The 24312-nt window shown below is 38.8% G+C and overlaps 1 protein-coding gene across 5 annotated transcripts in view; it reads right to left on the minus strand.

The window, feature by feature from the left end:
* Positions 1–24312, minus strand: part of SUGCT (succinyl-CoA:glutarate-CoA transferase) — a 747336-nt gene that overhangs the window by 228903 nt on the left and 494121 nt on the right. Inside the window, exon 14 of one of the 5 annotated variants that reach the window (XM_073008941.1) lies at positions 3854–4012. The exons of the other annotated variants lie outside the window; for them this stretch is intronic. Coding sequence (XP_072865042.1) covers positions 3896–4012 — 117 coding nt within the window. The 3' untranslated portion in view covers positions 3854–3895. Of the gene's footprint in view, positions 1–3853; positions 4013–24312 lie in introns of those variants that run through there. 5 annotated transcript variants of the gene reach the window in all.

Below are 24312 nucleotides of genomic sequence, written 5' to 3' on the forward strand. Positions count from 1 at the left end.
TCTACCACAGCCCTTGACATCATACAGAGCAGCAGCCCTTGAGACGCACCGCGGTAGGTTGCATTTAGTGTTTCATGGGGTTTGGACGACAGGGGTTAGATTAGCTCCCTCTTTCAAGTCTCAGTCAGTGCTCCGGGCACTTCAGCGCCAGCTCACCATTTGTTTTTTTACTGTGTTTTTGTTTGGCAGAAATTTTCATTTCAAATTCTGCTTTATAAGTGAAACTCTATTTTTTTTTCGGTTTTTTTTTTTTTTTTTTTTGGGCCCCAACTCTCTGTGTTCCAAGTAGATGGAGAGGCACTCCCTGCCTTGTACCCCATGTGTAGTCACTCTGCCATTTTGACCATAGAGGCAAGCAGAACAATAGTAACTCTTTTTGTTTCCTCGAGTTAGCACGAAGATCCCTATATTTTCACAGATAAAATTTCATATTTATCATGACGGACAGAAGAAAGTAAAATAAGTCTATCATTGCATAAAATGATATATTTGCTCTAATAAAGAACTAAAAATAATATTATGATGCAAGTATTATAGGTAATGCAAAGGTCTGATAAATATTTGATTCAGTCCTTACTTTTAAATATATATGCATGTATATTTATGCAAAACCAGAAGATATGTAGAAAATCACACACATTGTATTCCTCACATAGGACATGAACCTTTCACAGATCTCCCTAAACTATACCTTTAGGGGCCTTTAAATCTTTGGAATTGGTGGGTTTTGCTTGAGATTCATAGCATAAACAATTTTCTGGCCAGGTGAGGACTGGCTCTTTGGTTATAATTTTCAAAGACAAGTCCTGATTGTTTGATTTTGTACCAACCACCTGCTAAAAGTATCACTTTCCTGGCTAAAAGTGCAGGTGATTTGACACATGCACTGACTGACAAGAGACTTCATATAAATACTTGTCTACATGTCAGTTATCGTGAACAAACTTTAATATGTTCAAAATCCTGAGCCAAGTCAGCCAATTTCAGTGTAGGCCCATCTTTCTGCAAAGAAATTTGTTTTGGCATATGGGATATATCATTGAATGTATATTTTACTTAAAAAAAGAAGGAGAAATGTTCTTTTGATCCTCAATACTAAGTATTCAATAGATTTAAAAGAGAAAATGACAGAGACACTTTCGGTTTCGATATTATTTAAAAGTGTCTGCACAGGAACTCAGAGGCAAAATTCCTGAGCGTCTTCACCAGGTGATAAAAAGGATGAGTAAGATATACACAATTCCTCCTCTAGCCAATTTTATAATATAGTTATCTTACGCTATGAGATGAATCTCTTATAAATCAGTCGATTCTCTTCTCTCTCTCTGTCATAGTTTTTGAAGCTATCCTCCTAGGGATAGTGCCTTGTACATATTGTGTTCCCATAAATATGTGTATAATGAATGTGGCACCACTAGAAACTCAAGATGAACCAACATGGCTTGACTTTTATTTTTAATTAGCTAAAGAAAAACCTCTTTATAATACAGTCTGTATCCAGACTCACAAAATGTACAGATCACTACATTTAGGCAACCTTAGTGACATTTAAGAATACTCATGCACCTCAATTTCAAGTGAACTTGCATACTAGTCTCTTTTGCTTAAAAGTTCTAAATGGAAGACTTTAAATCTCTATCTTGAAGATGCAGTGAAAAATAAATCATATTTTCAACTACTTGTGTGACTGACATATACTTGACATTCAAATCTTTTTTGAATGAATGAATGAATATGGTTTTACACTATCTGTATGGAAACAGATACATAACATTGTTTTTCTTCTTGCTCAGTCATAGAACAGCAAGAAAGACAGTCAGAAGAAAGAAACTGGTGGGGTAACTCCATATTCCTTTTTCGTGTCTATCTAGTATGTCTTCATGCTGAGTGACTAGGAAATGGAAAATAAAGTACAGATGATGAAAACGGACTAAAAAAGAAAAATAAAACAAATAAATAAAGTCCAGAGGAACAGATGCCTGAACACCACCACCCATGGCAATCACAGACCATCTAAGAAGACTCAGAGGCATAAGATTCAGAGAAGCAGGTTTGGCATTTACTAGTTATACACTACATGACAGGCCCACTGTCTAAGACCATAATTCTTACTTTCCAGCAAAAGGCCAGCACAGGAGCTTATCAAGGCTTCAGAATGATGCTGACATAGGGCAGGAATGAATAAGGACTCCCATCCCATGAGGGAGACAATGTCAAACAAGAATGGTTCATCCTGAGTGTCCACCTGTGCCAATGCATCCCACACATATTTATGGTGGACATAGTATGTACAAAGCACCATTTCCAGGTCCTGGAGATCCTGTGGAAAATGAGGTCCTGCTCCTGGGGAGCTAGCATTCCAGGAGAAGAGTTACAGTGGGCTCTGGCTTGGGAACATCTGCAGGGATTAAGGTCAGAGTCCAAAGAAAGACCTCAGTAACTTCAAAACTCAAGTTGGGGATGACCCTGGATTCTCAAAAGTAAAAGTTCAAATCCATGTAACAATGAGGTAAATCTGTATTTTCCTAGAAGAAAAGATAGGGGCCTATCCGTGATCAGAGAAATATCAACTCAGTGGTCTTCTAGCCTTCTAGCTATGTCCTAGGAGAAGACAGGAGCCTGTATATGATCAAGGGAATCTTAACTCAGTGGTCTTCTAGCTACCTCTGTCAGACGCTACCCAGGCTTTTGAGATGGAACTGCTCTTATATCTCAGGAGAGATGGACATCTGCTGGCAGAATCTGATCTAAGAAACCTGTGGCATTACCTTATTGATTTCAAAAAGCAAGGTCTAAACATGGATCACTTCTTCCCCTCTGTTTATCCAGATCCAATCCAGGCACAGGATTTCAGATCATGAAAGGACTAGCTTTTGCCAATTTGTAGGGAAACTGCTGATTTAGTTCTTTGATGAGTAAAAACCATCAAATGTTGAATTTGTTGAATTGTAAAACCAAATCTAAACAGCTCGTGGCAGGAAAAACAAATGTCACGTGGTAATCTTTACTCCTGTTCAGGATGCATTTTACATCCAAAACCCATAACCATCCATACACAGCCAAGCTGAGGAAGAAAGAGTGTTATTAAGCATAAATCAAATCAGGAGTCTATGTTGAAAGCTAAATGGTTTCTTGTTACATGGAAATAATACTGAAAAAAAAACACACACACACACAGAATCACTGAAAGTAAAGCTGTGCAATATATTTATGCCACAATAGAGTGCTCATGAAAACAAATACTCTCTCCTGTTTTCATATGTTTGTTCTTTCCTATCATTCTAGAACACAGGGTTAGGGAGACAGGAAGCAGTGGGGTAAAATAAAAGAACTTTGGACTTTACAGTCAGAAAGATTTGGGTAAGAATGTCAAGTAACCACGTCCTAGATGATGTGGTCAAATCACACAGCCACTCTGAGCCTCAATTTTCTAATCTATAAACAGAGATACTGATACCCATATCACAAGATTTTTGTATGAAACTAATGAGTCTCCCACCCCCACCCCCGCCCCGACCCTGTGTGTGGGTCTCATACACATCTACACACACAAACACAAAGACACGGAGACACAAAGACCAGTTTATAAATCCCCACTCTGCTAGCTCAGAATCTTGTGTGTACTTTATTATACAACTTTTAAAGTATTTTCTATAAATTTACCTTCTCTATTAGACTGAGAGCCCTTTGGGGGACAGAAGATGTATCATATTGTCTCTCTGTCATGAGGATTCAGAAAGTTATTGGCATACAGTTAGTCAGAAAAAGTTACTTTGTGTTTTGTTTTTTTAACATTTACTATACTCACATTCTAAGAGTCCTCTTCTCCATTTACTGAGATAGGATAGCACCCATGTTCCAATATTCTATCGTGCACAAGCAAAATCTTTTTTTTTTAACCAAAAACAATATTACAAAAAGAGGTCCTACTATTTTTTAGTTTCCACATATCCTTTTTGTTGGTCACTCTTTCTTCTAAAATAGCATCTCGGTTCTCCATTGGGTCAGGCAGCTGTGAACAGATAGCAGGTATTTTATAATGTCAACTAAACAAGCCATGGATGAAGAAGAAAAGGACCCAGTTCCCCACTTCCAGAGGGTCAACAGGGAGCAGGGCAGGGGCTTCCGTCTGTGTTGTGACTTCATATGTAGCTGGTATTAGAGGACTTTGGATTTGTGCTAACGAACAGCACTGAAGGAGAAATAGTAGATGAAATGAGAAAGCAGCTCACAGGAGACAGGTTTCCCTGTAGCATAAAGGAACAGGGCGGAGGAAGTGATGGCAGGCGCAAAGCGTGGGACCGCTCTGGCTGGTTGAGGAGGAAGTGAGGTGTGTTCCACGCCTTAGTATAGATTTAAAATCATGAAGCAAGAAGTCAGGAGTCACGGGCAATACAGGCAGGTTATCCCCAAAACCGTTCTCTCCTGAAGTGCTACGTTTTTATTTCTCCAATGAAATTGGCCTCAAAAATTTAGAATGTCTCTTCTCAAACCCTGTAGCTTCTCACTCCAGCTCTGCAGGTCACAAAATGAGCTCCTCTTGTGGATCAACAGATCTTTTCAAAGGTCATGAACATTATCCTTCCAGGGTAATTTTACATGTAACAAAAAATTTATCCATATGCAAAAACTTACATGTAATTTACATATGGATCAAACATATAGATTTAAAAACTAGCATTTCTTAATACATAAATCTGACAGAGGAGGCAGTCATTAACTCTCATCGCTAATTCTGAACAATAACTTTCCCTGGCCCCTTCTCAAATAAATTAACTTTATTCCCATCTCAGTTACTGACAGATGATATGACCTTGAGTAACATATTCTTCCTGTACAATGGCCTTCAAAATTGACCACCTCCTCCTGCCGTTTCTAACTCCCTATTCCTGCCACATAGGATTATTTGAGATCCACACACATTATTTTCATTGCTATATCCTAAAAGTCCTCTGCCTCTTGTCTGTGTGGCAAACTCAGAGTCTACTCTCAAGGCTTTCCTCAAAGCTCTTCATCTGAGAGTCTCTCCCTGACCCTCTGACAACCCTCAGGGAGAGCATCTACCCTCACTTTTGGTTTATTACTTACTCTGTGTGACAGATTCTTTCATGTCAAATGACTGGCTAAATTATTTAGATCTGACATGCCCTGAAGAGTGGTACATGGGTTTTTCTCTTTCTGGATAAATACATCATTCATTGTTTCAAACCACATAAATTATGCTTAGTAAGTGTCAGGCTGTATGTAGCTGTTTGAAAGATATGCATGAACTGTGCTGAAATACTCAAGAAGGAGCTTTAGCAAGGCCAGGGTTCCTGCATTCCATCCCAAGTTAACTCAGTCAGAACCTATGAGGAGAGACCTAAGAGTCTGGCAGGCATGATGGACAGCAAGGTTTGGGAAACAATGCTGTACAATGAGGATGCTGAAACAGAGTAAATCCTATCACCTGAGGTCAGGAGTTTGAGACCAGCCTGGCCAACATAGTGAAACCCCATCTCTACTAAAAATACAACAAATTAGCTGGGTGTGGTGGTGCATGCCTATAATCCCAGCTACTAGAGAGACCTAGGCAGCAGAATCGCTTGAACCCAGGAGGCAGAGGTTGCAGTGAGCCGAGATTGTGCCACTGCACCCCAGCCTGGGTGACAGAGTGAGACTCCATCTCAAAAAACAAACAAACAAACAAAAAAACACACACAAAAAAACAAAACACACACACCCCAAAACTGAGTAAATTCTAAAGTGTTGAATGCTATCCACTTTCAGAGATAATTAAAAATCTGAAAGGAGGAGGATTATTTTATCTTGTACACACACTTCATTTAAACTTGCAGTTGTTGGTGTTAAGAAGAAAAGAGCAGGATTCAATGTCAGGTGAGATCTTTCCATTCAAGATGGCAGGCGTTCCTGAGTGTGCTTTCACCTGGCCAGAGGGCCTGATCTAGATGTCCCACCTGACAGGAACCCCCAATTTAAACAGCATACTCTGATTACTGAATCACAGCTGCAAAACCAGTGGTCCTAAACAAGAATAGTGTAGATGTTTTGCAAGTATGGTTATTGAGGGAAAGATGTGACAAATCACTGGATTGGTGCTAAATGATCCAACCACCTAGCATACCTATGGTGAGCACCTTGCATTTCAATAAGCCTATTTAAACAACAACACATTTACAGTAGTCCCCTTTATCCAGGGGGATATGTCCCAAAACTCCAGTGGAAAGTTTAATTTATAAAAATAGAACAATTATAACAATACACTGTAATAAAAGTTATGTGGATATGGTCTCTCTCTCTCTCAAAATATCTTATTGTATGTAATATTTTCCAGTTAGACTTGACTTCAGCAACCAAAATTACAGAAAGCAAAACCACAGAAAAGGGGGGACCCTACTGCACAATAAATTTGGATATAAAATCACTCAATATAGTAAGCATTGATAACATGAAACCCAAAGTCCAAAAGGCAATATACTGTTATATCCAAATAAATAAATACAGGTCACACATTTCGATTTGAGGATGTCAATGCCATATTCAATTCCTGTCAGACACATTTAGAGAGCCCTCCTGCCATCTAGCCCTAGAGAGGAGTTTCATGTCACGGGTGAGGTGGGGAATAGTGTCTGGAGGCAGGGAACCTAAGGCCGTTTCATACTGACTTCCCAGAACTAAACTGAAAGGAAAACCCTAATTTTCCATGCCTAAGTAACAAAAGAACCAGAGTCTACTCCCTTTGCAAACCCCTACCTTTTCTGAAAGGCAGATGGGAAATTGAAAGTACTTCTGATTGGTTGCTTTTTGCAACCAATCAGATATTTGCAGAGGAATGTAACTTTGAAACTTCACTTCAGCCTGCTGTCTGCAACCAATCAGACTGATCACGGGCCAAGTCTTTGTTTGCATAGAAGTGCAACTTTGTAACTTCATTTTGCTTTCCACAACCAATCAGACGTTTGCATAGGAGTGTGACCTTTGTAACTTCACTTCAGCCTCTGATTGATTGCTTTCCACAACCAATCAGACTGATTGTGGGCCACCACTTCATTTACAAGGGATGAACACCAAATGGCCAATGGGAAACTTCTAGCAGGTATTTGGACCCAAGAAGATTCTGTATCCGTGGCCCTTGAATGACTGCTCAGGACCACTCCCACACTGTGGAGCAAACTTTCATTTTCAATACATCTCTGCTTTGTTGCTTCATTCTTTCCTTGCTTTGTTTGTGCGTTTTGTCTAATTCTTTGTTCAAAACACCAAGAATCTGGACACCTTCCAGCAGTAACAATGGGTCTTGACTCCACATCCTCTTCTTTGTCTACATGCCTTTCAACCTTCACCAAAAGTAGGAGTGGGATAACAGGCCTCCCCTTGTTGGCACTTTGCAATACTTTTGCAATGCACATAAAAATATAAGGAAAACTGGAAAAATAGAACATTTTCATCATATTGCCTTCCTTCAACTTCCAGTGTTGAAACCACTTGATGTTTTGAAAAAATACTCAGTAAATATGCTGATATGAAAAACTTCAACTAGACATGAACAGAGAAAGACACTAGTATTTATTGAGCATTTTCCATGTGCCAAGAACTGAGCTAGAGAAGCAGGTATGATTGTGCATGTTATACAGAAATGGAAGCTCAGGAAAGATAAGCAACTTGGCATAGGACACAGAGTAAGACACAGAACTAGGTTTTGGACCCGTATTTGTCTAACCCCAAGAACCCATTCCCCATAAGTTTTCTCATTATTGTCTATAAAAATGTTTACTTAGCACATTTCATTCTTTCCTGAATCCTGCAGAAAGCACACATTCCCAGAAGAAAGTTGAAAATAGCTATACTCCTAAAATTCTATGAAAGTCTCTCTGGGCCGGGCGTGGTGGCTCACACCTATAATCCCAGCACCTTGGGAGGCCGAGGTGGGTGGATCATGAGGTCAGGAGATGGAGACCATCCTGGCTAACACAGTGAAACCCCAACTCTACTAAAAATACAGAAAAAAATTAGCTGGGCGTGGTGGCACGGGTCTGTAGTCCCAGCTGCTTGGGAGGCTGAGGCAGGAGAATCGCTTGAACCCAGGAGGCGGAGGTTGCAGTGAGCTGAGATCATGCAACTGCACTCCAGCCTGGGCGACAGAGTGAGACTCCATTTCAAAAAAAAAAAAAAAAAGGAAAGTCTCTTTAAAGACAGGAAGATAACACAGTGTCTTGGGGGAGCTTCCTGAGGAGACCAAGGAGTGCTGGAAGGCAGAATGGAACATTTAGAAAATGTGGTCCTTTTGGCCACAAGGTGGTTGAATAGCATGGTATGGTAGTTAAGAACAAGGAGGGTCAGTGCAGGGCCCATCAAAGGCTGTACTACTTTCTAATGCTGTGACTTTTGGGTAAATTGCTTAATTTTTATCATTAGTTAAAAGAAAATACAAATATGTACTTCACAGGGTGTGAATTTCAATTAAAGAATGCGAAGTGCCTTGGACCATGCTTGATGCTGAGCAATTGCTTAGTAATTTTTTTAAATCACTCTTAATAAATTGTTCATGGAAAAAGCCATCATCCACTTGTCCTGCACATGGACCCTGACCATTCTACAATGAGGGTTTAAGTTAGCTTCTGATGGGGCTTGCTAATCAGCCTGCTTAAACCCTGCCAATCCGCTATACTGTGTTAATGTTGCAGGGGCTGAGGGGAATTCATCTTAATAAATTTATTTTAATAGTTTGCACCACAGTTTCTCCTGGAGAGAAAACTGTCTTCGTTTAGAAAAATACCCTAATGAGTTGCCTGAGGTAAAAGAGGTGAGGCTCAAGGAGGCATTGGTAAGAAGGAAGCAGCAATCAACACCTCACTGAAGAAATGAAGAGGAATTTTGAACTGATGGATGACAAGGAGAAAGAGAAAGGAGAGGAGAAAGAACAGGAGGAAGAGCAGGTGAGGGAGTAAGGGGGGCCCAACCTGGTGAGGCACAAGAATGCAGTCAAGAAGAGACTTCCAGTGACAGAGTGGCTTCAGAAATTTTAAGAACATGGATCCTGATATCCTATTTAAATGCTTTGCTGGGATATAAACCCTCACCTATTGTCCTGCAAATCTTCATGAACAGTTCTCTGTGGGAGTGAAGTGGGGATGAAGGGGGTTGTATGTTAGGGAAAAAGGATTGAGTTCCACATCTAGGTCAGTATGGAGCACAGAGAAAAATGCAGCCAGAGGAGGTAATACGCAGTCAGGTCAAGAGTTCGCCAGGAAGAACTACCCATGAGAATAGGTCCAAGAATGTGCAGAAATCTGGGGGATGGCATTGGAACCTTTTAGGAGATATGAAATGGGGGACTGAGGCAATTTTATTTCAATCTCAAAGGCCAGGGTGACCTCAGAGACAAGGATGACCTCAGCTAACATCTGAGTTACATTAGCATTTCCAATGGGGGAAAAGATAAGAATGCACTATGATAAGTGGGGTTGTAGCAGGCAGTCATTTTCAAAGTGTGTTTGTTTTTTATGGAGAAACTCTTCAAATGAAACATTACTTGGAAGTCCAGTGTGAAAACAGATAAAAGAAGGTCTGCTCAGCTTAGCGTGTTTGTGGTGTTTGTGTGTGTGTGTGTGTGTGTTTGTGTGTGTTTGCACAGAAATGTTTTACAGAGACAGAGAAGGGAAGTCAGGGCCCTAGCTATTTGATTTCCTCACTCCCAACTTTCCTCTTACCCAAAGAGCAGTTCTACTTGTGATAGGAGTCTAACCATCGCAGTTTAAAACCACCGCATATAGAGGTGCATTTGGCTATTTCTCAAAAAGGCAGCTTATCAGCACATTAGTTAAGTACACAAGGTCTCAAATCAGATTGCCTTCACTCATCCTGTGATTCTAGGAAAACTGCCTTAATGCTTTTTTATTATTCATCTATTAATATATAGTAGGTATATAAGCATGCATATCTTCACATGGCTATTGTGATGATTAAATGTAAAATTACATGGTAAGTACTGTAAAAAGGACTAGCACAGAGTTAAAAATAAGTGTTAACTATTACTGTTACTTTAATATTCCTCTTCCTTTGCACAGAAATAATAACATACAGATATGAGTTTATCAAACCATTTCCAGTTTGGCAATTACCTAAAAAAGGTCCTGGTGGCGAGAGAGGAGAGGATAACCTAGAGCAAGAGGAAGATACTGGGGGAAGAGGCCTGAGGTGGGTGCTCTGTGCCAGCCCCATGTGGAATGGGAGGAGATGGAGGGACGTGCCAGGGAAGGAACGTTCTTCTTCCAGAAAGAGTAACCAGTAAATCACTCCAAGCCAGAGACTGACTGACATATGACATGTAACAGAAATTAGTCCATGACCTGTTTAATGCATGTCCATTTGATTGATTTATTATGAAACACATACTGACCCTTCTTGGTATTTTGGCCAAAGAACCCTTAATTAACATTAACAGAAATAAAGTGATTAAAATATCAAAATCCAGTATCCCAGAGAGACACATAACCTTGAGACAGAAAGCAGAAGAAAATATTAGTAAGAAAGAAATATTTACAACTCTATTTCTTCAGCCTTGTTCTAAAATGAGGAACCAGTCATGATAAAAGCCCTTTATAAAATATAATTTTCTCCTATGCCATCCCAAAAAATTCTCGATTACACACTGAGATGTGTGTGTGTGTATGAGCACATGTGCGTGCACGTGTGTGATCATTCCTAAAACTTAAAAGGCAAGTTTAACATTATTATCTGAGTAAATAATCTTTTAACAAAGTCCAAAAGCTAAAATAGTACATATTTTCTACAAAAAAATTCTTGGAATTGTATTGCTTTTACTAAAATTTATTAACTTAATAATTTTCTATAAAAGGAGATGTTAAAAAGAAGAGGGAGTATAAAATGATTTGTGGAGGCTCATAAAACAATAAATTGTACTTGCAGAATGCAGAAAAATGAGAGAGAAATTTAGCTCTCCTATTTACAGTAGCCATGTGAAATTTAGGGCAGAGTCCGGTTCTGCACAATTCACTGTTCCAAAGCAGTCTGGGTAATTTAGTATTGCGGGATAAATATTTACGGACAAAGTCTAAAATCCTGGGGACGGCTGAAATAGAGTAGCATTGCTGATGTATTTTGGGAAGGAAAAGTAGGAACATGTTTCTAAGACTTAGAAAAACTATGGAGTCCCTGGTATGGAGAGATGGGCAAACGGAGAAAGAGAGTTAAAAGCCTGAGAGATAATGAAGTGTAGCCTTCCCTTGTGGAACCAAGGAGTGTTTCCATATGTCTTTATTGGCAGGGAGATTTCTAGAAAATCCTGTTATCAAGCATCAGAGAGTTTGGACAGAGATCAAATGAATTGCCCAAGGTCACACACTGTGTCAGAGCAGACCAAGAGTTAGAACTCATAGCCCTGAAGTTTCCAATCAATTGTTTGGCTCCCTAAACCACAATGCTTGTCAAGGAAAAAGTCTCCCTACAGCTGAGGCAACACAGCTGCAGAATATTACCCTAAGGTTTAAACCAGATGAGGTTTCATGGGATCACAGATCCAGAACCTGTTTTGGGGGATGCATGGGGAAAGCCGGGGAGAGAGGGAAGAGAGGATGGTTGAGAAAATAGGGAGGCCTAATTAGATCTTCCCACCCTGACAGTCAGTAACCCTTCAAAGACACACACACATGCACACACACGCATGCACGTGCGCGTGTGCGCAGACACACACACACACAAACACACACACATCCTATTAAATGTTACTGGCTGATAAAATGGAAAATACTGGTCTGAAAGAAGTCATCATTTTCAGAATAAGTCACTAGTGGGTGGGTATAGCGGTGTGCATATGTGTGTGAATTTTAGCCAGAAATTGTTCTCAGAAGATGAATAAAAAACAAAACAACCACAACAACAAACATGAGGGCAGTTAAGTCTGAGCTCAAATGAAAAAAGTACCTTCCACATTTTGGATGATCTTCGTATTGCTGACCATGCAGCCTCGGGTTTGTAACTGTTTGGGGCATTACCACCAGTGAGAGCTTGATGAAAACTGAGGTCCTCTCCCAGGAACTGCTTATGAACCCATACTCACAAATTTATCATCAAGTTTCAGAAGTTCAAAGATCACCGTAAGTCAAAGCCCAAGTATGAGAAGTCCTGTTGTAAGAAGCTTTGAATGCTCAGATAAAGATGTGAAAGGCATTGATTGGCACACTGACTTCCAAAAACCTACCACAAAGGGACAGATGTCTCATGAGCACATGGGACACCTGCTAAAAATACAAATAATCTGAAGATTTCTCACATCCAAATGAATCCAAATTTCTGGGGCTACAGGGATGAGGCAGGTGCTACAGAAAGCAGTATTTTAACTAATGTCACCAGATGATTCTGATACATGGTCAGGTTTGCGACCTACTGCTGTGGACAGCTGCCTAATGATGCTGTTAACTAGTTGGAGGCTTCCACAGGGTTTCCTCAAATGCCTGTGATAAAGGTAACAGAAGTTGGGGGAGGGGATGTAAGACTAATGATCATATTTTCCAATCTCAATTTGGGACCAAGAGCCTAACCATGGCAGAAATATTTGAAATCTGGCCTATCCTAAAAACTCAGGGACATATGGTCATTGTAGATATAAGATGAAAAATGTCTGAGAAATCACTGGTTTAAAGATAAGATAGCCAGATGGTCTACATTAAGCCAGAAAGTTCCATCATTTGATTTCACATCCTGCATCCTTGATTTTCTCTTGCCTGTTACCTTCTCCTCAAGTTATTGAAACACCCTTCTTCCTTTTATCACCGGATTTCTCCAACTGCTCCATATGTCAGAAAACCTCACCAGAGCCCCTTCTGATCAGCACCAGGGCTGATATGCCGACTGACACCAGTCTACTCTGTTCTCCTTTGCTTTATAGCCAAAGGCCCCAGAGATTTAACCTATTCCTTCTCCTTAGGTAGCTACTCCCACCCACTCTTCCCTGGAGACTTTGTGCGTTCAAGCCTCAAGCCAGGGAATGAAAAGCAGCTCAGCATCTCAGCTCTAAGAATATCCACACTGGCTCATTTCCATCACTGATCATTACAAGGAGAAAGACAGGAGAAACCAAAATAACACACATAAAAAAGCTCCCCAGTGTTCAGGGAAACAGTGTTCTTGCTGCCGTGTTCGTTGGGCTAGAATTGCTGACTTCCTTGTGTATCTTCAATTTCTCACTTCCCATTTATTCCTCAACCTGCCACAATAATAAATACAATACTTATAATACATATATGTATATATAAATATTTATATTCTGTATACAAGTAAATAAGCCTTTGATGATAGAAGGAATAAAAATACAGGCTAAAAAATCATTGATGCTTACTTCTGGAACTGTTTTACTGTTTGAGAAGAAACAAAACGAGACAGGCTACATGCAAAACATACTCCTCCATTTATCATGGAGGTTTGCCTTATGATAAATATGAAAAATAGATGCTTAATTAAACCAAAATAAGTTAAAACTCACCAAGACTATTTCCACCTAAAGACAGATGAAGTTTCCCCTAGTGTTTTGCAAACTTGTGCCTCTTGCTATTTAGCTAACAGTGAGGAAAGCAGTCCTATAAATTAAAAAACATTAACAATCTATTTGTGTTTGAAATGATAATTTTTATCAGTCTCATTATTATTACAGTCATTCACCAAATCCTAAATACCATACTATGTTAAGAGTTATCGGCCAGACACGGTGGCTTACCCCTGTAATCACAGCACTTTGGGAGGACGAGGTGGACGGATCACCTGAGGTCAGGAGCTCGAGACCAGCCTGGCTAACATAGCGAAACCCTGTCTCTACTAAAAATACGAACATTAGCTGGGGACGGTGGTGGGCGCCTGTAATTCCAGCTACTCAGGAGGCTGAGGCAAGGAGAATCGCTTGAACCCAGGAGGCTGAGATTGCAGTGAGCAGAGATCGCTGTTGTATTCCAGCCTAGGCAACAGAGCGAGACTTTTTCTCAAAAAAAAAAAAAAAGCAAGTTATCCAAATTGAAAAATGAGTGATGTAGGTAGAGTACTAGCTTCTCTCTATTTTATAGAGATATAAAATAAGGCTAAACATCTTGAGGTTAAATATCTTGAGCAAAGTCACGTAAATTCAATGTGCTTGAACAAGTGTTGTGCTGGTAAATGTTTAACAAATGGCTCTTTGAGATGATAGGAGAGTCCTCGTCCTTAGTATTTGTTGGCTCCAAGGTGTAAATACCCACAACAAGGGGGTATTTCTACATACCAAGGTGATGTCACTGAGCATGGAGTACATGTGTGCATGATCACAATTGTCAGGTAAGGTACATCCCTGACATCATGCACATCATGGCTTGAATACAGACCAGCTTAATTCTAAAAGGAGAATATTCCTTCACTGCCACATTCTTGAGAATGTAAGTATGAGTAAGGAAACTGGATACTGGAAATCCAATTGGAAATTGGATATGTTTTCTTCCTGGCAGTATCAAACAATTTCTAACTCTCAGCTATTTTCACTCATTGTAAAGGTAAAATATAGAGGAAAGCCACTAAGTTATCCTGTTGCTATGCGAAGTCAGAGTCAAAATGAAAACTCTTTGTAGATAACTTTGAAAGCTGAATTGAAAGTAATACGGCAAGGAAACATTATATAAAGTATGATAAGCCTACTAATGGAAACGGTCAGCCCTCTTTTAACATGGGGCTGATATAACAAATGACATCACAAATGAATCTGAGGGGAAAAAAGTTTTAAATGGCTTTGCTGGGTTGAAAAAACTTTGAGATAAAAGATAGGAATTATTTTATGTATATTCATAAAACTAAAGTGAATATTATTCCTGTATCAGATTTTAAAAGCTATATAATGAAAATACATTCTCCCACATATTAAAAAATCCCAAACAAAAATTGTAAAGCTGATGGAAAGGTCATGCATTATTAATATATAAAAACTGTCAAACAAAAACAGTCAATCATAAAATGGGCAGAAATTAGTTGCTTCATTTAGATTTTAATATAAAAATTGTGAGTATTCTAGATGAAGGAAAAAAAACAAACAAAATCAATAGATGTATATCATTTAGCAATGTAAAATAAACAACATATTTTCCAATTATTTATCAGAAAATTTCTTTAGCCTTCATTTTAAATATCCTGGCCTACGATAGGATGGAAGACAATAATACAAATATTAAAGAATTAACAAACATGGCAGAAGTACTCATGACTAGTAATGTAGATGTTCCAATTATTTAATTAAAAATAGTTCTATTAAAATGGGATTGCAAGAAGCCTGGTTATATTTCTGAAGTAATGGGTTCTTACAGAAGCAGACATGCCCACGGTCCTTTGTAAATAACAGAATCTCATCTCTGAAAGAAAATATGGATTATATCAGCTAGCCAAAGGGGAACTCCCATAGTATTCCTGGCCAGAGTGGGATAGGAGGTACAGGTAGGGGGTGTTGAATGTTAGAATGTGCCTCAAAGATGGTGGGTTTTCACCATGTCTTAACATCAGATCACTCTAATAAGGGAGTGTCTATCTTTGTTCAACAGGATCCTCTATAAGTTCAGACTTATAATTGTTTCCTAATTATGTCTCCTAGAGGGCAGAAATGACAGAAAGAAAATAAAATTTAGAAACAGAAAAATCAGATTTAAATTCCGAAGACATCACCATTAACAAGATTAGCTCAAATTATGTAGTATCTGAGCCTCAGTTTCTTCACCTGCAAAACAGTGATAAAATAGATACCTACAAACATTATAAAAGTCAAATGAGACAATCATGTATAGTGCTTTATGAACTAAGTTTCTATACAAATAAATAACAAATCATGTCAACTCCAAAAATTATTTCTGACAGTCCCTAAATTATTTGAAAATAGCTACCAAATGTCATCACGGATCTTTGAAGAGGGAAAATTTCATATTCAACACAGAATATATGAAGACATGCCACTAGCCTGAATATCTCCTCTAGAGTCCCAGTTTTGTCATGATAACAAAGTTACTTGGTCATGTGCAACTCTAGGACAGTAGTATGAGTACCACTTTGATGCTGCTCATGGCTTCAGTAGAGGTCTGGTTAGGTTCGGATTTATTTTGGCAGTAAAGCTATAGCAGTTCCTGTTGAGTGAGATATGGACTGTGAGAGAGTCGACTGTAGTTTCAAGATTTGTGTCCTGAGCAATGGGAAAGATGGAATTGCCATAAATAAAGATGAAGAAGACAGTGGGTACAGCAAGACTAGCAGAAAATTTTGAGATGTTTACGGGACATCCATGTAGAGATATCAAGTAGTACTCAGGATCAAAAAAGAAAGATAGCAGTAATAAAGAATGTCAAAACCAACTTAAGAATTCTTTGAAAATAATTCTCAGAACATTAGCCGTGTAACAGGCCTAGAAAACAATCACTCAAAATTCAAAAAGGCTCCAAGAATGTCTTCTAGAGAAAGAATGAAATGGATATACAGAATGACTAAGCAACAGGATTATAGTGAAGTAAAAATACTTTTTTCTCTCAATTATGTAGAAGGCAATTAAAACAAGAAGAAAAATAGTACTTCAGAGTTGATGACATTAATATGAAAAAACTGAAGGAAGACATGATGTTGAACAATCAGTACAATGTAAGAAAAAACAATCTCTTCAGCTTTTTATGAGTAGCACAAGAGTTATGTCACTGAAAGCTTTGAGAAAAAATTATAGTCACAGTTCTCCATTGGGAAAAAAAAAAGTATGTAGTTATTGGTTTTCAGTATTTAGAATCAATTTATAGACAAAATCTAAAAGTTATGGAATTTCAAAGACATTCTAAGCCTTCTCAGATTTTAGAATTTCCCTTTTTAATTCAGTAAGTTATTTCTATAACGGCATTCATAAAAGTCAAGTGCCTTTTTTTTCAAGTAGCTAAATTTCTTTTCTCCTAGAAGAGGTCAACGAGTAAGAAAACACACACACACACACACACACATAAATCTAACCAGTTGAATCAGAATTTTACTGGACATCTGAGCTCTTGTACTGTGAGTCAAAGTTCTTCTTCAAAAATATGTCAAAAGGAGACATTTCATGGGTACACTTCAGATAGCATGAAAGTATAAAGCTTCAAGCTTGACAGAAACTTTGGAGGAGATATTATTCAAAGCCTAGGACTGGATGACCTCTCAAAGCTTTCATCTAACCTTGATCATCTAAAAGTATTCATTAAGGCCCCTTACGACAAAGGTTTTCAGCTAGACATTAAAATAGTGTTCGTCCATTTTTCAAAGACATAATTCCAGTCTTTAGGATTCATTTCTCCAAAATAGTGGGAAATAGCGGCAAAAGTCTTTGGATTTTTTTTCCAATATTAAACAAGAAGAAAAAGATTAATAAATAAAGTGTAGGTTTATTGCCTTGTGGCATAGTATGAAAAAAGTCGTAATTATGCCTGACCTTTAATCCACTAAAAGCAGCTTTTTCAAATTTGAAATGGAACATTTTTTTTGGATATCTGGTTTCTTTTACATGCAAATGGGAAAATACAGACTTTGTCAGGACAACCAATGTTACTCAAATAGAAAGATGCTGTTAAATATGTTGTCTCTAGGACCCCACCATTCAGACTGAAATGCTACTTGAGGCTCCCGCTCCCCTTGGAGGGCAAGGTGGGAAGGGAACTGAACCCCAGTTCTATTGAAGACTGTTCCCCAGCAGGACTTCTCCCTGAGCGAGGGACAACAGTCCTTATGGCCACCTTCAGAGTCTTTCCCTGTTTCACTCATTCTACGGTCCCACAATCCACCATACACTTCAAGTGGACTACTTACTCCCCAAAATAGTTTTCTTTGTCTCTGAGGATAACTAGGTTTGCATTCCTATTGTATCATTTACTAGCATATGGATCCTGGGCAAATCACTTTAGCTTTATTTCGCTTTGATTTTCTCATGTATAAAACTAATTTAATGTCTGGTGTCGTGGCTCATGCCTGTAATCCCAGCACTTTGGGAGGCTGAGATGGGTGGATCGCTTGAGGTCAGCCTGGCCAACATGGCAAAACCCCTCCTCTACTAAAAACACAAAAATTAGTTGGGCGTGGTGGTTCACAACCGTAATCCCAGCTACTTTGGAGGCTCAGGCACAAGAATGGCTGGAGCCCAGGAGGTAGAGGTTACAGTGAGCCAAGATTGTGCCACTAAACTCCAGCCTGGGCCACAGAGTAAGACCCCATCTCAAAAAGACAAAAAAAGAAAAAAGAAAGAAAAAACCACTACTTTAACATACCTAGTTCCCTGGTTTCTTAAAAGAATATGGAAGAAAACACATGTAAATATATTGTGCAGCATCTGGCACATAATAGTCATTCAATAATTATTAACCACATTTTCTAGTAATATATTTATGCTGTTTTTCACATTAGGTGTGATCCTGAAATAAAAAATATAGAGACCTCTGAGGGAAAAGAAACAGGTGATATTTCCAAGAGATAAGTGCATTAATTAAACCCCAATATTATTAAACATATTAAATGGTATAGGTGTCATTGAAAATGGAGAGCAAACTCTTCTTGATCACTTGCTTTACTTTCCATGCAGTGAAGGGGGCACATAAGAATGCATGGCACACACAACAAGGAGTATGAAGCTGAAGAAGGTGGGAAGCCCCATTTCTTAAAATTAAAGCTTATACTTGGACTTACATAGAAAGATGAAAATTTTATTTGCTCCTGAATGATCCTTGCATGTTCGCTAACCAATTGAATAACCACAATATACCATGGAACCCACCTTTCCATGCCTGAAAGAACCTAGGAGGTCATGTATTCTGCCCAACTTCTCCACTGAACAGCAGATGAGCTCAGGCAGAAAAAGTCCATTCTACAGCGATGTGTTGGGTACCCATTCTGTAAGAGGCATGGTGCCCGCTGGGATCTGTATTTAACAAGGTCATCAAGGCCTTTTGACTTTCTGCTCAGGATCCTTCTAGGTTCCTATCTTGATAGCAAAAAATAAATTTTTTTCTCACTTGAGAATTAAAGGGCATGAGTTAACATACCACCACAATAAATAATTTTATTTACTGGGACCAAGAGATTCTGGAAAAATGGTTTTCTGGGTAGGTGGGAATGTCCAGAAAACATTTTTAAAATCTGTGTTAAAAAAAAAAAAAAAAGTTGCTTGTTAATCTATATTTATTGTATTGTGACATTTGTTTAAAGAAAAAAAATCTTTGAATACTGAGGAGCTTGTAGTTTTCTTTCATCAACCTGACTATAGATGGAATCTGTGTGTTATTAGATTAAATGTGTGGTAGATTCAGCATTCCATATAGAATTAGCAGTGTGTTTGTAAATAAATTCTTTTTAAATTTTTATCATTTTCTTTTTTCTTTCTTTTTTATTTTTCTTTTGAGATAGAGTTTTGGTTTTGTTGCTCAGGCTGGAGTGCAATGGCGTGATCCTGGCTTACTGCAACCTCTGCCTCCCAAGTTCAAGCGATTCTCTCACCTCAGCCCCCTAAGTAGCTGGGATTAAAGGCACTCGCTACCACGCCCGGCTATTTTTTGTATTTTTAGTAGAGATGGGGTTTCACCATGTTAGCCAGGCTGGTCTCAAACTCCTGACCTCAGGTGATTTGCTCACACTGGCCTCCCAAAGTGCTGAGATTACAGGCTTGAGCCATGGTGCCCGGCCTTTATCATTTTCCTCTTTATTTTCAATATAGGAAAAAAACACTTTACTAAATTCTGATTTCAATAATTTTGTGTTTGTTTTTAATAAACTGTGGTATGGCCTCATTTAATCTTTAAAAAAAAATAACAGCACAACAGCACAACAGCACAAGCATTAAGCTGGTGCACCTTTCCCTATTTCCATCTATAGCAATGGCTGCCGCATAAACTAACATTTCCCAAAGCATGGTCCTCTGACACTGACTTTGTGAGATGCTGCAAGAAATAAAGATGTCAGCATATGATTGTCTCCTCTTGGAGACAGACACCTACACTGGATTAGTAAAGGATTCTCAAAGTACAGCAGAAAAGAAGCCTGCTTATATTGTATGTGCTAGTGGTTCCCAAACTAACATAAAGCAGTACATGTATTTAGCAGAGCATATTAATATCTTTTGACTTGCCTTATATAGAACAGACTGGGGAAGTTGGCTATAGACACACAGGAATGTGTCCTCTTCTCAAATGCAGAACTCAACAAAATTTAGGGAAAGCAAGAAAAATGAAGAAACATTCTTCAAAGTAAATTGGAAAATGAAGTAGTTTTTAAAAAAAAAAAAAAACAGCCTTGGGGTTGTTTATGATTTTTGGCTTATCTTTTACCCCGACCTCAGGGTAATTCCCTGAATTAAATGGTAGGCTTTCAGAGAGTGGAGACTAAAAACCATAGACATATGAATTAGCACAGATATGACATTCAAAACATGATAGAAATAACTTGAAAATAAAATCCAAACTGTAACCCATAGCATGCACCACTATATAGTTAGAAATATTGGGTGCAGGCCGGGCTCGGTGGCTCACGCCTGTAATCACAGCACTTTGGGAGGCCGAGGCAGGTGGATCAACCAGACCAACATGGAGACCAGCCTGACCAACATGGAGAAACCCCGTCTCTACTAAAAATACAAAATTAGCCAGGCGTGGCGGCAGGCACCTGTAATCCCAGCTACTTGGGAAGCTGGGGCAGGAGAATTGCTTGAACCCAGGAGGCGGAGGTTTCAGTGAACTGAGATCGCACCATTGCACTCCAGCCTGGGTTACAGAGCAAGACTCCAGCTAAAAAAAAAAAAAAAAAAAAAAAAAATTGGGTGTAGGATAAGACTGGGAAGGAAAAGCAAATGTGTGTGTCAGTTGTTGCAAGAAGACTACACCATTGAGCTCATCTTTCCAGAATAAAAGAATCCTAATGAGGAAAACATAATATCAAGAAGCCACTGCTTACGCTCTTTCTCTCTCTCCTCCATCTATCCCAGCTGGGGAAAATAAAGTCATGATGGAGCTAAGTGAAGTCTAACTCCACACATAATCAGAGAATAAACAGTCTAAACACAGTTTCTGAGTGCCCAAAACAAATGTGGCCATGCAGATCATTAGGGCATCTTCATTTAGTGCCCCTTTCAGTGACTCCAGCTGTGAAAGCAGCCTCATGGTGACTGCCCCCGCCAAAACCTTACTATGACAGCCCCCGCAGTCTTTCCAAGTAAGAGGCTTCACACATACAGACTCTCAGGGGGAGTCTGGCATATAAGAGTATCGTTGAATTTGGCTCCAAGGATTTTTTCATTTTTTTAGATAGAGTCTTGCTCATTGCCCAGGCTGGAGTGCGGTAGCACGATGTCGGCTCACTGCAACCTCCGCCTCCCGGGTTCAAGTGATTCTCCTGCCTCAGCCTCCCTAGTAACTGGGATTACAGGCATCCCCCACCATGCCCAGTTAATTTTTGTATTTTTAGTAGAGACGGGGTTTCACTGTGTTGTCCAGGCTGTTCTCGAACTCCTAACCTCAAGTGATCCACCAGCCTTGGCCTCCCAAAGTGCTGAGATTACAGGCATGAGCCACGACATCTGGTGGCTCCAAGGATTTAAGCGGTGACTTTAAAATTCAAAATACATTTAAGAAATGCAAATACAATTCTAGTAATCATGTTAGCTAATCTTATTTGAATGCTATCATATGCCAGACACTGTACTAAGTTTTGCAGGTTTTTCTCATTTAATCGTCATAGCTACCCTGTGAGATATAAGCTGTAATTATTCCCATTATACAGATGAGAAAAACAAGGCAAAGAGAGTTGAGGTAAATTTCCCAGCTATCAAGGGAGGAGGGTGATACTATTCCAATCTAGGAAGGCTGACTCCAGACCCTGTTCTCTTAATCTTGATACCATGCTGCTTCTTGTAAGCTAAACAAAAGCTTTGGTTTGCCAAAATAAACAAAGACAAGGTCCTGATATTTCTTGTTTGTGTGGTGGCTGAGTGTGGGCTTTAAAGGGCAAGTGTCCAAGTTCAAAGCTTTGCTCTTTCTCTAAGCGGGTAAGGGCCTGCGAGCAGGTATTCAACCTCACTAAAGTGTCAGCCTCACCAGCTGTAACATATGGATCATAATGGTCAGCATTCCAAGGCACTTATTATGAGCCACACATTCCACAGCACTTTGCACAGATGAACATATTTAATTCTCAAAAACACCTATGAAGAAGACACTGTTATCTAATATTACCTAAATAATAGTAAGATTAAAGGTTTTAATACATATAAGGAATTTTGAACACTGGCCTATCCATAAATGCTAGCCACAAGAGACATGAACATACACATAAACTGCACAACACATTATGAGGATCATTATTGTAATCTAAGAATGTTGTTACTAATCAGTGATGTGTTGTTAAAAAAAAAAGGGGGAAATCAAAGTTTTTAACAGTGCTTTAATGAGACATAAGTTTATAAAATATTAACAATAAAAAATGACTAGAAGGCAGTTCTGTGATAGTGGTTACAGCAGCAGCTCTGCACACAGGCTGCACAGATCATACCAGCTATATTACTCCATGGCTGTGTGACTCTGGGTAACTTCTTTAACCTCTCTGTATCTCAGTTTCTTTACCTATAAAATAAGGATAATAAAAATGCCTGCCTTAAAAGGATTATAAAATGGAGATAATAAGAACATTTGACTTATAGGACAAAGAGTTTTAAGTGAGCTAATATATGTAATGTACTTTGAGGAAAGCTTGGCAGATACCCAAAAAGAGTTAGCTATTATTAGGAGTACTATTGTTACTACTACTACTACTATTATGCAATTTTACTACCTAATTGAGTCTATTTTGTTAGAGAATTATTGCCCCAAGAGAAGAAATGGGCACATGGTGTAGAGATCACATCTGATTTTTAAAAAAAGCAACACTCTACATGAAGATCCAGTAACCCTATTTCCTGAAGTTTGTGAAAGGACATTCAGTATGTTTTCTTCCTCTTTCAATCATGTCCCACCATTAAGAATCCAAAATGGAAGACTTCCTAGGTTATTGTTTTAAATGAGGCATTACTAACCATTATGATACAGCCTGGAAATACAAAGAACACTTTAAAGAAAATTGAATTTGCTAATAAATTATGCTAATTCATTTTACTTTACACAGGGAATGACTGATTGTTTACCGATTCATAGCCTAATGGCTCTTTCATTTTCAGTATTGGAAAATGAAATATACCTCAAAGCATATGGTTATTCTGGAGACATATTACTAAATTTGATGCACCCAGACTAAAAAAGTGTATGAGTGAGCCAGGAAATGTACAAGAAGGTACCGTCAACAGCAGTCAGGCAAGGCCTGGTATCAGAACCAAACACACTCAGGGGAGATGTCTAAAATGCATGCCTTTCTCCTAATTCCACTTACACAGCCTCCCCAGACGTGGGTTCTGGATCAGAGGAGGAGTGCTGATCCAGATAGAAATTCTGACACATACTCAGTTGCTTTGAGAATTACCATAATTAATCTTAAACTGATATGAGGCAAGCCCAAAGTTCATGATGGAATTCAAAGTCTTAAACACAACTAAATCCCCTTGGCCCAAAGTGGAGCCACACATAATAAGCTGTTAAAAATCAGGATTATTGTTCAAACCAGCACTGGGATCCCAAGGGCAGTCCAGAATTACTAGGATTTGCTGGTTTCTTCTCAGAACACTCCATTTCTAAACACTTAATTTTGGCTTTGCCAAAACAAATGCAGTTTCCAAGGGGAAGCAGATGAGGTGTAAGTTGAATCATTACCCATTACAAGTAGAATCTCTGAATCATTTAAGAACTAGCTTTCTTCTAGCAAAATGTTTTCCTAGAATTTTTTCCTGACTTAGGTATTATATTAATGCTCTTCCCTACTCGACAAATTTTATCACTCACTAATAGACAACAAAATAAAAGACACACCACAAAAATCAGGACCAAGAAAAACACAACCCAAACTAAAAAATATATCACGAAGTTAATATAATTGGGTCACAGATTCTGTTTTAAGCTTCCTGGTAGTCAAAGCAAGAAGAGAAAAGGTTTGCAAAAATTAAGTTAAAATGATTGCAGATAGAGACCCAGATGTAAATGATTATTCAAAAATTACATGTATAAACATTTCAGTTAATGTGGGTCTACTTAAGACTCACATGTGGATGCTGCATGAAGGTTTTCCTTCACACATCCCTTCCAGAGCAATGGCTGCTGCCCTTTCCCTTAGGCCCCAAGCCACTCCAGAAGGAAGGGGTGTCCTGCAGACGAGACAATACTTCCGTTTTTAAAATAG

This window comes from Chlorocebus sabaeus, chromosome 21 (genome assembly GCF_047675955.1).
Source record: "Chlorocebus sabaeus isolate Y175 chromosome 21, mChlSab1.0.hap1, whole genome shotgun sequence".
Taxonomy (NCBI): domain Eukaryota; kingdom Metazoa; phylum Chordata; class Mammalia; order Primates; family Cercopithecidae; genus Chlorocebus; species Chlorocebus sabaeus.